Raw genomic sequence first — 12,893 nt, forward strand, 5'->3', positions numbered from 1 at the left:
AAAAGTTAAAGAAAGAAATTGCAGAAGACACTAGGAAATGGAAAGACCTCCCATGCTCCTGGATAGGCCGACTTAATATAGTAAAGATGGTGATACTTCCAAAATTAATATACAAATTCAATGCAATTCCTATTAAAATCCCAATGACGTACATCACTGAAATACAGAAAACAGTCCAAAAATTTATATGGAACAACAAAAGACCTAGAATAGCCAAAACAATTCTAGGGGATAAAGACAATATGGGAGGGCTATCCATGCCGAACTTCAAACTCTACTACAGAGCTATAATCACAAAGACAGCATGGTACTGGCACAAAAACAGACCCGAAGACCAATGGAACAGAATAGAAGATCCAGATATAAATCCACAGGCCTACAGCCAGCTGATATTCGACAAAGGAGCCAAAGACATACAATGGAAGAAACACAGCCTCTTCAACCGCTGGTGCTGGGAAAACTGGGCAGCCACATGCAGAAAACTAAAAGTGGACCCCAGCCTATCACCATGCACCAACATCAACTCAAAATGGATTAAAGACCTTAACATTAAACCTGAATCTCTGAAACTACTGCAGGACAGAGTAGGAGAGACACTTGAACTAATAGGCACAGGAAGGAACTTCCTGAACAGAGTCCCAGGGTCACAACAAGTTGGAGAGAGACTCGACAAATGGGACTACCTTAAAATAAAAAGCTTCTGCACAGCTAAATCTATCGCAACTAAGCTAGAAAGACAACCAACTAATTGGGAAAAAATATTTACCAGCAATATATCAGACAAGGGGTTAACATCCTGTATATACAGGGAACTCAAGAAACTAATCCCTCCCAAACCTAACAAACCAATTACTAAATGGGCAAGGGAACTAAAGAGGGACTTCTCAAATGAAGAAATAAAAATGGCAAAGAAACACATGAGGAAATGTTCATCATCCCTGGTGGTGAAGGAAATGCAAATAAAGACAACCCTGAGATACCACCTTACCCCAGTCAGAATGTCCCACATCCACAAATCAGCCAACGACAAATGCTGGAGGGGATGTGGAGAAAGAGGAACCCTATTACACTGCTGGTGGGAATGTACACTTATACAACCACTTTGGAAAGCAGTCTGGAGGGTCCTTAGAAAGCTAAAGATTGACCTCCCTTACGACCCAGTCATACCACTTCTAGGCATCTACCCTGAACAACAGGAACCAATATACAAGGACACGTGCACCTCCATGTTTATTGCAGCACTGTTCGCAATAGCTAGGATATGGAAACAACCTAGGTGCCCCACCACAGATGAATGGATCCAAAAATTGTGGTATCTATACACAATGGAATATTATGCAGCCATTAGAAATGACAAAATAATGGCATTTGCAGGGAAATGGATGGAGCTAGAAGGAATCATGTTGAGCGAGGTAAGCCAAGAACGAAGAGACAAACGGTACATGGTCTCCCTCATAAGTGGATGCTAAATCCAAAAGGTTAGTGATACGACAAAACTAACAGGACTTAAGAAACAAAGAACTCCCGCTCATCTGGTTGAACCACTACTAAATATCCTCATGCTGCTGATCACAAATATGGTATATAACATGTGAACACTGTTATATATTACAGACTGTGGTAGACAATTTGCTCCAGGGAAGTTAGAATGAACTTGTGACTTTGAAATTATGTAATCATTTAATCACAATCAAAAAAAAAAAAAAAAAAAAAAAAGAACCTCGGGGAAGGGAGGGAGGGAGGGGATGGTAGGGGGAAAACAATGGAGGGGGTAACAATGTTCAAGAGGAAGTGTACTCATAACCTCACTCATGTAACTGTGACCCTCTGTATAGTAGCTTTACAATAAAAAAAAAAAAAAAAAAAAAAAAAAAAAAAAAAATATTGTCTAAAATTGTCTAACAGTTATCAACACAAAATGTCATATAACTTTTAATATCATTTTAGCACACATTGTTGCTAAAAATTATACTAAAAATCATTTTTTAAAAACCACTTTCTCCAAAACTAAATTCAATACCAACTTAAAATTTTCTCAAGCCTTCTACTGACTCTTCAAAGAGAAATCTTTTTTCAGTTTATGAGTACTATGGATCTTGAACAATATCACTATTTTCATCATTCTCACCATCCTTCAATAATAATGGCAATCTTTTTCCTCAAACTCATAAAATTTCATGTCATGACTACTCTTTACCAGAAATCTAAAAGCTCGCAAATTGATCTGATTCTCATCCTCTCCCTAGTTCATCTTGTATTCTTCTGCCTCTGTGGTACTTCATTCTAACCTCTTAGAAAATCATTCCAAGAAGCTCTTGCTGTAAGGGGGTCGAAATAATCTCATGAGGGAGAGGGGATGAATAAATCTTAAGCTAGGACAATGCCTAAAGCACAACAAATATTAAGTAAACATTTTTCAAGATAATAGATGTTTATTTAACAAAATACTTCACATTTCCTACATTAAAGGACAGTATTTTCCTTGTGTTATTTTTATCTTAAATTTTACATTAAATTAGGTCTAACATGTTTTAAGCAAATCAACAAAATTCTGCTAAGACCAACCCTGAAGTGGCATAACAAACTCTTGAGAACTGGGAATGTGGCTCAGTGGTAGAGTGCTTGCCTAGCATGTGTGAAGCCCTGGGTTTGATTCCTCATTACCACATAAACAGAAAAGGCCAGAAGAGGCTCTAAGACTCAAGTGTTAGAGTGCTAGCCTTGAGTAAGAAGCTCAGGAGCAGTTCCCAGGCCCTGAGTTCAAGCCCTAGGACTAGCAAAAGAAAAACAAAAAATCTCTTGAATACTGCTGCAAGTGCCTGCAAAGCAAAACACATGGAACAGGCTATTTGGATAAAAGTAGGAGTGTGCATTATGGACAACCCATTTTCAAAGAACCGTGTTTCTGTATCACTATAAATGTGCAATTTAGTGATTCAATATATCTCCAGAATTCTCAGGGACTCCATCATTAAAGTGTATTACATGTAGAAGAAAATAACAATATTTTTAATTTAAAAACTAATTCCTATTAATTTCTTATCTCAATAAAATTTTTAAAAGACAAATTAGGCTATGATTATTTAAAGCTTACAGCCATATAAGACATAACTAATAAAGTTTGTGATGCACTTGCAATATATGAAGTGTAACATTAAATAATAAAAACTCTTACTATTATTCCTTATTTCACTAAATTCCTCTAATTCCTTGTACAGAAATTTTCCAAAAAAATGTCTCAACTAGCTTATTGGTTAGGAGTAACTTCTACCTCAGGATGGCTTCTCTGCTTCTTGAGTATCTGGGATTACAACTGTGAGCCACTGCACCCAGCCTTTGTTTGTTTGCTTGCCTCTTTCTTTCTTTGTTTTTCAACTATCATAGTTATATAGCAAACTTCCAAGTATGTGAGAAATTTTGACTTCTGAACATCATGGAGTAATAGAACCAATGAGAAAAACAACAAAGAAAATATATACTTTTTAAAAAGCAGTTTTAGGCATTAGACATCAGAGGACAGTCATCTTTGAGAAAAGGAAACAATATAAATCTTGCTTTACTGAAATCATAGGGTTCATTACTAAGAAAGTTTCTAGATCATTCCACAGGATCCCAGCAGTGTCTGGGTTGGCCAAACCTGGGCAATCAGAGAAGCCACAGTGACCAGAATTCACAGGAATAAGTACCAGAGAAAAGAGAGCTGCTTAGAAAGAGGACCCGAGAGATATGCACAGAGAACTCTTCTACTCTTCAGTTAAGTAGAGTTCAGAACATACATAAAAGAAAATCATCCAAAACAAATAACTTGACAGTTCTAAAGAAAATAGCCCCCATGTTCAAATAGAACCAGGAGTTATCAAAATAAAGAGTTCTGGAAGCTAGAAAAAAAAATCTTCCTTCCAGTTGCATTACCTCACTAACCTCATGTGACAAAATTTAAAGCAAGTTCAGAAAGATCCCAACTGTTTTAAATAACAGCCATATCTAGTTCAAGAACACAGGCATTACAATAAAAACTATACAGTATTCCAAAAGGTAAAATATACCATATCTGAAATGTAATAAAAATTACTAAGCACACAAAAATCAGAAAAATGAAATATACAATGAGTAAATCAGCCAGAACATCCTAGAAATAACAATCATTATAAAATGGTAAGCAATTATTTTTGTGTTTCATTTCCATTCTTGCAGTACTAGGAATCGAGCCCAGGCCTTCTACATGTTTGGTAAGACCTCTACAACTGAGCTATATCTGCAGCCCTAAAATTAAAAAAATAAATTAAAAATTAAAAAAAAGTTGTAACTTCACTCATAAGCTGGCAGATTAGCCATATTTAAAAATATATATGGAAGCCTTTTTTAAAAGATAAGTAAGCCTTTTTATTTATTTAGTCAGTCACTTTTGGTGACACTGGGGTTTGAACTCAGGGACTTGTGCTTGCCTACACAATCATGCTACCATACTGAGCCACACCTCCAGTTTGAAGCACACTTTTTAAAAAATGCAAACCAAACTTCTGGAAATAAAGACAAAATGTCAGAAATAAAAAATAAACTGGATATGATTTGCAAGTGACTATAGATATTGCAGAAAAATAATTAGTTAAAATTTAAACCATAGCAATAGAAACTTCAAAATGAAACAAAAGGAATTTAAAAAGCAAACAAATCATCAGTGATCTGTAGAACTACTACAAGATGTTCCTTAACTTATAATGGGGTTATATCCTGATAAAATCGCAGTAATTGAGGATAGCCTATCCCTCCCTTTCCTCTCCATCTCTGTCTTATGCAACCTCTCCCCCATCACACTTCCAATGTGAGGACACAGCAAGAAGGCAGCCATCTGCAAGACAAGAAAAAAAGCCCTTACCAGAAACCAAATAGGCTAGAACTTCCCAACCTCTAGGTCTGTGAGACATAAATGTCTACTGTTAAAACCACTCAACATAAGGTATTCTATCATGGCAGCTGGAGCAAATTTATATTAATATTAACCCATGTTATATGCAAATGTACTCTATTTTTAATGCCATAAGGTATCTAATAAGATGACTAGAAAGTAATTTATTTAACGTTTCATTCATGGATATTTAGGTGCTTACAGTTTCATAATCTACAAGCAATATTTTATACTACATATCTGTACTTTTCAGTATTTTTCCAAAGGATGAAGCAAGAATTTAATCAAATATTTCCCACTATATAGTCCACTGTCTCAGTGCAATTTACTTATCATGCTTTTCCCTAAAACTAGTTTGAGATGACATTATTACTATCGATCAAATTTTCTTATATTTAGAAAACTTATGGTCTTGCAATTCTATCCTAGAGATCTCTTATTTTTAGTGAGATAAAGGACAGCATTGTTAATTACTAGTGCCAAATAACAGGTTCAACAAGATTATTTACAATGTTCAATGTGCTTTTATTCTGAGAAATGTCTCAAATGAATTACTTCAGTTGGACTCCAACATGTAAGATACTTTTAAAATTTAGCAGTAACATAATCCCAATTAGGCAACCAGCAACAGCAAAATCTTCTCAAGAATCAAATACAGAGCTAAAACTTAACTCTGACCTCCTAGGCTTTAATCCACAAGATTCTATTCCATCTGGAAGTTTATCAAATGTACAAAATGTTCCAAGATCACAGAAGAAAGTATGTCTTATTCTCAAAGGCATGCTACTGCTGGCACATACCCAACAGCCATAGTCTTCTGTGGATTGAACAACTTTCAAACACTGCATGCACCAAAGACCAAAGACACAAGAAAAGTCAAGATGAGCAAAGTGGTTACCAGGGAGGAATTCTTCCAGCTGAAAGCTTGCCCTTCTGTCCTTCACACAACAGTCTGTTTGCAACTGAGACTGGGTTCTTGATTCCTAGAAATAAATTGTCAGAAAAAAGAAATCAAAAAATACCTTCAAATTTTCTTTTTTTTTTTTGGGTCCGGTCATGGGGCCTGAACTCTGGGCCTGGGCGCTGTCCCTCAGCTCTTCAGCTCAAGGCTAGCGCTCTACCACTTGAGCCACAGCGCCACTTCCGGCTTTTTTCTTTTTTGCTTATGTGGTGCTGAGGAATCGAACCCAGGGCCTCAAGCATGCAAGGCAAGCACTCTACCACTGAGCCACCTTCCAGCCCCCTTCAAATTTTCATTCAAAAAAACAAATTTAAAACCTCTTAGAAATGTTTTCACTTTCAAAGTATATGAATGTCTAGTAGCCTCCAGAAAAGAATATGTGTGTATGTTCATTTTGCCCCATGTTACAGCAGCAAAAATTGAGTTTTAAATGCTATTTTTAATGCCACTAGGTATCTAATAAAATGACTAGAAAGCAATTTATTTAACCATTCATTCATGGATATTTAGGTGCTGACAGTTTTATAGTCTACAAGCAGTATTTTATACTACATATCCTTACTTTTCAGTATTTTTCCAAAGGATGAGGCAAGAATTTAATCAAATATTTCCTACTATATACACTGCCTCACAACACAATTTCCTTAATATATCGTGCTTTTCCCTAAAACTAATTTGAGGTGACGTTATTACTATCGATCAAATTTTCTTATTTATAGAAAACTTAATGGTCTTGTAATTCTATCCTAGAGATCTTTTATTTTTAGTTAGATAAAGGAGAAAGCATTGTCAATTATTAGTGCCAAATAACAGGTTCAACAAGATTATTTACAATTTATTTAAATTAAAATTAATTAATCTTCAAAAGGATTTCTATCACACATGACAAACTTATTCAATGGGGAAAAAGGGACAACTTTGGAAGAAAAATTAAGAGGTCTTAACCTAGTGTAGTAGCACACATAGCAGTCACAGCAGTTAGAATGTTGAAGCAGAAAGATCATGAGTTCTAGGACAGCCTAGGCAACATACTGCATTCTAGACCAACGTGAGTTATGAAGCAAGACCATGTCTCAATTTTTTTAAAAAGAAAAACAAAAAACAAAACACCATTTTTTATTCAAAACTACTAATAACTAAAAGTGTAGCCTGGGTACAAAAAAGACAAATATACCAATGGAACAGAATAAAATTAAAGTGTGTATTTAGATGTTTATTATTTATATGTAATATAAATAGGATAAGAATAGACTACACAAAAGACAGAAAAATAGAGTATAATGTATAGGAGTTAGTCTATGTTGTAACTATACTAGCCATCACTTTAATCCTTTTCTTTTTTATTATTTTTTTTTATTGTGAAAATACTGTACAGAGGAGTTACAATTACATGGGCAAGATAATGAGTACATTTCTTATCAAGCATTGTAGCCTCCTCCTTTGTGTCCCCTTCCCATCCTTTCCCATCCTCCCTCCACCCCCCCCAACCCAATCCTCCCCCACCCACCAAAGTTGTAAAGTTCGTTTTTTCACATAACAACTAGTACATCTCATTGTTGCAATGGGTCCACCAGTAGTTTAATCCTTTTCAACTGCAAATTCTGCCTTTGTCACTTGATCTGCAAAGATGCATACAATCCCCATTTTTTAAAAAAAAATTTTATTTTTTTATTGTGAAAATACCGTACAGAGGGGTTACAATTACATGGGCAAGATAATGAATACATTTCTTATCAAGCATTGTAGCCTCCTCCTTTGTTTCCCCTTCCCATCTCTTCCCAGCCTCCCCCCCACACACACACCAAAGTTGTAAAGTTCGTTTTCGACATGACAACTTGTACTTCTCATTGTTGCAACGGGTCTACCTGTATCCTTATTTAAACAACTTGTTTTTCCCCTTACCCTCCACAAATTATACTGACATCAAGTACAGTGAAAGCAGGTACAATCCCCTTTTTTATCTTTTGTGGAGGATATGAGAATGGAGGCCAGGGTCTTACTATAGAGCCCAGGCTGACCTTGAACTCACAACCCTGCCTCAACCTCCTCAGTACTGGGATTACAGGTGTACACTACAAGTCTCAGTAATAAATTATTTCCTTTGCCAGGTGGCACAATGGTAAATTTGTCAGTAGAGGGCACTGGAGATACACTGTAGTAGGAAATGTAGCTGACTAGACAGGTTTCTGTAGAGTACAGTTTCGTCTCATTTGTCCTACCTGGTAATCTCTCTCCACTGTTAAGTGCCTAGAGGGTGCAGCTTTTTCTAGGATTCAGCAACCACATATTTTGTTCAGGTCATGATTGAGGATATGTACCTTATCATTGATCTTAATACCCTTGGTCCAACAGATCACATATAAAGTGTTCCATGATGATAGATATAAGCCAAAAACTGAATCTTCATTCTATACAAACAAGGTTTGTACAGTGCTTGTCTTGCATGCATAAGGCCCTGGGTTCAATTCCTCAGAACCACATAAACAGAAAAATCTGGAAGTGGCACTATGGCTCAAGTGGTAGAGCCCTACCCTTAAGCTGAAGAGCTGAGGAACAGAGCACAGGCCCAGAGTTCAGGCCCCATAGCTGACAAAAAACAAAAAACAAAAAAAACAAGGTTTACTTCATGCTGTCTAGATCTCTTCTGTGCCTACCTACCAGCACAAATGCACCCACGTACCACAGGATTAGTCCTGAACATAACTAATCTTGACCAGTACTAGCCTGGATAATCCAGGTTTTCTGCCACATAGTGGACTGCAACAACCCCTATTCTATAAGGTCTAAATCCAGTTCCAAATCTATCTTTCTTTGGGTATTCTCCCTCTGTTCTAGGACACAAGAGGCTGAGGTCTGAGGATAATAGTTTAACATCAGCTCTAGCACACTGATCCATGAGACGAATTTCCAATTAACTGGCAAAAAGTAAAAGCTAGAGGTGTGGCTCAAGTGGTAGTGTACCAGCCATGAGCAAAAAAAATGCCTAGCAAGAGCTAAGGCCTGAGTTCAAGCTCCCCAGCATGCAAAACAAACAAAAACAATAAATAAATCCTGTTTGTTTCATGTGCTTATTTGTACAATGCTAATAAAAGTACTGACTTCATAAGGTGACTACCAGTTAGCAGGCTGGAGTACTTTTGCTCTACCTGGACAAAATTGCGAGTCAGCAAGTGGAAACTCTTCTGTTGTTGGCAGTCTTGAGCCCTTGAGCACTCAAGTTCTAGAGGCTGCAATGGCAGACCTAGGGCCTTGCAGCTTAATGCACTACTGCTTTATGCTTTAGAAGGCACAGACTTATAGCTTGAGGGACACAGGTTGGAAGTTCATTGCTCTAGACTTTAAACAGCACTAGACCACAACATATTACAAACTTACTTTCAGCAGTAAAGAGAAGCAGTAGCACATAGTGACTGCTAGTGTTATAGCTCCTGAACAGGCCTTATATGTTGGGACTCTCAGATCCTACTACTACAGCTACAGCTCTCAGCTTGAAGGTTTCTCAGACGTTTGGCCCTTATGACTTGGCAGCTCTCTGGAAGGCTCCTTGTGATCACATTCCAGTTTTTCTGTACAACCCACTTTCATTCTTCAGCTTTGGCTGTATACCCTCTCTTTCTTCTTCTCTCTACTTCCCTTATAGTGGTCTCTGCTCTTAGTCATTTCTGCCTTGGTCACTCTCTGAAGCTCTTCCTTGTTACTGGTTTTGTTGCCATTGCTACTGCATCCAACACTGCTATGACTCCACTGCAGCTTCTGCCATCTGCTCTTCCTGCTACCAGCTCAGCCCACTCTACCAATGACAAAGATCAGAAGAAGACAAGAAAAAAAAAACCTATTCAAGAAAAGCCTTTAATTTGGCCAGCTGTTACAACTCAGTGGACAGACAGCACAGAAAGGTATCACCCAGCTGATTCAGAAAGTGAACAGAACCTGCTATTATAACCACAAAGTGGGATGTAGCAAGGGTGTATGCACCAATCTCAGGCCTGGAGGGGGCCAATAGGAGAAGTGATCCCTCTCTGGCCTAAGGGAAAGAAAATGGCTTGTAATAGCAAAAAAGGGTCTGGCTTCCACTGTCCAATGATATGAAATGCCTCCTGGAGCCTAATTGTGCATCAGCAGCAAGTAGCCATAGTTGCTATGTAGCTTCTGCAAGGAATCCATGAATTGTTCAAAAGAAACATGCTGGCTTAAGGGCAATCCAGATAGATGCTTGGTGGACAGTTCTCCACACAAGGTTATCAGGACTTCAGACAAGGGCCATACAACTATCAACTAGGGAGTCAAATTACCTTGGCCCCCAATATTTTAGTTTACTTAAAGAAAAAATAAATACTAAAAGGGACGCCACAATAAAAGATCATCATTAATATTAGTAGTGACCTAACAGCACTTAATAATGCTCTACTAACAACCAAATACTTGGGAAAAAATGGGCTGTTTCTTCTGACTCCTAGGTATATGTTTTCTATTTCAGTATCCTTTGTATTGTATAAAATATATACACATCCTAGGAATATATTTGTAGATAGACAGATAAGATACATTGATACATAGATATCTGTATACAACTGTATAAATATATACACATTTTTAAAAATTCATGAAGATGGCACATTTAACACTGTGGTGTACTTCACATACATTTAAGTGAATTATAAAACTTAGATAATTTTTTTATGTATAGTTGTGGGAAAAATATCCAACATATCCTATTTTAAAAAGCCAGTGGCTCAAGCCATTAATCCTAGCCCTCAAGGGGCTAAGATCTGAGCAGGGAACTCCATGAAACTGATCTCTATCTAATCAGTAAAACCAGAAGTGGAGCTGTGACTCAAGTAGTAGAGCATTAGCCTTGAGCAAAAAAAGCTCAGGACAGAGCCTAGGACCTGAGTTCAAACACTAATAGCAAAAAAATAAAAATTAAGTTTCATAGTAATATAGTTATTTTATAATTATCATATTCACAAAATAAAACTATATTCCTATTTGCTAGCAAGAGCAATAGAAAGCCTATGGATTGGGAGAAGATCTTCACTAGCCATACAACGGACAAGGGTCTCATATCTAAAATATATTTGGAACTTAAAAAATTAAATCCCCCAACAACAAATCCTCAAAGAAACACCTGCCCAATAAATAAGTGGGCAAAGGACTTAAAGAGAAACTTCTCTGAAGAAGAAAGAAGGATGGCCAATAGACACATAAAGAAATGCTCAACCTCCCTAGCCATAAAAGAAATGCAAATCAAAACAACATTGAGATACCACCTCACCCCAGTTAGAATGGCTAAAATCAAGAACTCTAATAACAACAGATGCTGGAGGAGATGTGGACAGAAGAGAACCTTACTGCATTGTTGGTGGGAGTGTAAACTTGTTCAACCACTGTGGAAAGTAGTATGGAGGTTCCTCAAAAGACTCCCTATGACCCAGCAATCCCACTTTTGGGCGTTTACCCTAATGTTCACAAACAAGACCACACTAAAGCTACCAGCACAACTATGTTTATTGAAGCATTATTTACCACAGCTAAGATATGGAACCAACCCAGATGCCCCTCAGTAGATGAATGATCAAGAAAATGTGGTATATATACACAATGGAATTCTATGCCTCCATCAGAAAGAATGACATTGCCCATTTGTTAGGAAATGGAAAGACTTGGAAAAAATTACATTAAGTGAAGTAAGCCAAGCCCAAAGAAACATAGGTCCCATGGTTTCCCTTATTTGCAATATCTAGTATATATATGAGTCAAGCAGAAAAGGTCAGATAAGGTGATGTTAGGAAAATGAACCCTAAGATATGTATTTAAATGTTTTTTTTCTTTCATGCATTTGTTTCTAAAGCATTTATAAGATTATTTCTTTGTTGCTTTGTATGTCCTTCCCCCACAGTATAACCCCTGCTTTCACTGTATTTGAAGTCGGTATAATTTGTGGAAGAGAAGGGGAAAAACAAGTCGTTTAAATAAGGATACAGGTGGACCCGTTGCAACAATGAGAAGTACAAGTTGTCATGTTGAAAATGAACTTTACAACTTTGGTGGGGGGGTGGGGAGGATTGGGTGGTGGGGTGGGGGGAGGCTGGGAAGGGATGGGAAGGGTAAACAAAGGAGGAGGCTACAATGCTTGATAAGAAATGTACTCACGATCTTGCCCATGTAATTGTAACTCCTCTGTACAGTATTTTCACAATAAAAAAAAAAAAAGCAAAGATTTAGAAGATCAAAGGTAAATTTCATTCATAACATCTGGAAATTGTTAATAAAAGTGTTTATATATTTTGAATTGCAAAGTTAATAGGATATTCTAAATCAAATGGTGGCTTGAAATGTGGCATAGTGGTAGAGTGCTTGCCTGGCATGCATGCCCTGTTTTCGATTCCTCAGTACCATAAACACAGAAAAAGCCAGAGTAACACTGTGGCTCAAGTGGTAGAGTGCTAGCCTTGAATAAAAGAAGCTCGGGGACGGTGTCCAGGCCCCGAGTTCAAGGCTCAGGACTGGCAAATAACTAAATCAAATGTTAAATGTCTCAAATCTCTTGAAGGGATAAAGGAAATGAATCTAATTCTAATAAAACTTAGACATAAGTTTTGTTGTTGCTTTTCTTGTTGTTGTTTCATAGTGCTAGAAATCAAACCCAATGCCTCATCCATGTTAAGTACTCTACTAACAGAGCTACATCTCCAGCCTTTGCTGTTTCCTATAAAATTATTCAGTCAAGTTTTGTATTTCAAATGCAATAAAAATTTTGTTTTCAAAACTACTTCCAACAAGAATGATTTAAAAGCCTGAACTAAGTCTTTAGAAAGTGTGAATAAGATATTATAATGCCCACATACCACTCAGTGCTCCAACTGCTCCAAAATTTAAAGATTTTCCATCCATAATGCTGGCATCACATTCAATTTCCCCTAAAAGATTTAAATTAGATCCCATTCCTGCATTTGTAAAAGGAGAATCCTAAAAGATAAAAACAAAAATTAAATATCATTAGGCTTTAAGTCAGAGCTAATATTA

General features: G+C 37.0%; 1 protein-coding gene across 5 annotated transcripts in view; it reads right to left on the reverse strand.

Moving 5' to 3' along the window:
• Tasp1 (taspase 1) overlaps nt 1-12,893 on the reverse strand; it is a 214,576-nt gene that overhangs the window by 164,455 nt on the left and 37,228 nt on the right. For 4 of the 5 annotated variants that reach the window (XM_042666493.1, XM_042666495.1, XM_042666496.1 and 1 more), the window contains 2 exons: nt 12,716-12,836; nt 5,805-5,889 (listed from right to left, as the gene is read on the reverse strand). In XM_042666493.1, the coding sequence (XP_042522427.1) occupies nt 5,805-5,889; nt 12,716-12,836 (206 nt within the window). Of the gene's footprint in view, nt 1-3,979; nt 4,850-5,804; nt 5,890-12,715; nt 12,837-12,893 lie in introns of those variants that run through there. The other variant, XM_042666498.1, reaches the window with a different exon arrangement.

Source organism: Dipodomys spectabilis, unplaced genomic scaffold (genome assembly GCF_019054845.1).
Source record: "Dipodomys spectabilis isolate Male_0828 unplaced genomic scaffold, ASM1905484v1 ptg000365l, whole genome shotgun sequence".
NCBI lineage: Eukaryota > Metazoa > Chordata > Mammalia > Rodentia > Heteromyidae > Dipodomys > Dipodomys spectabilis.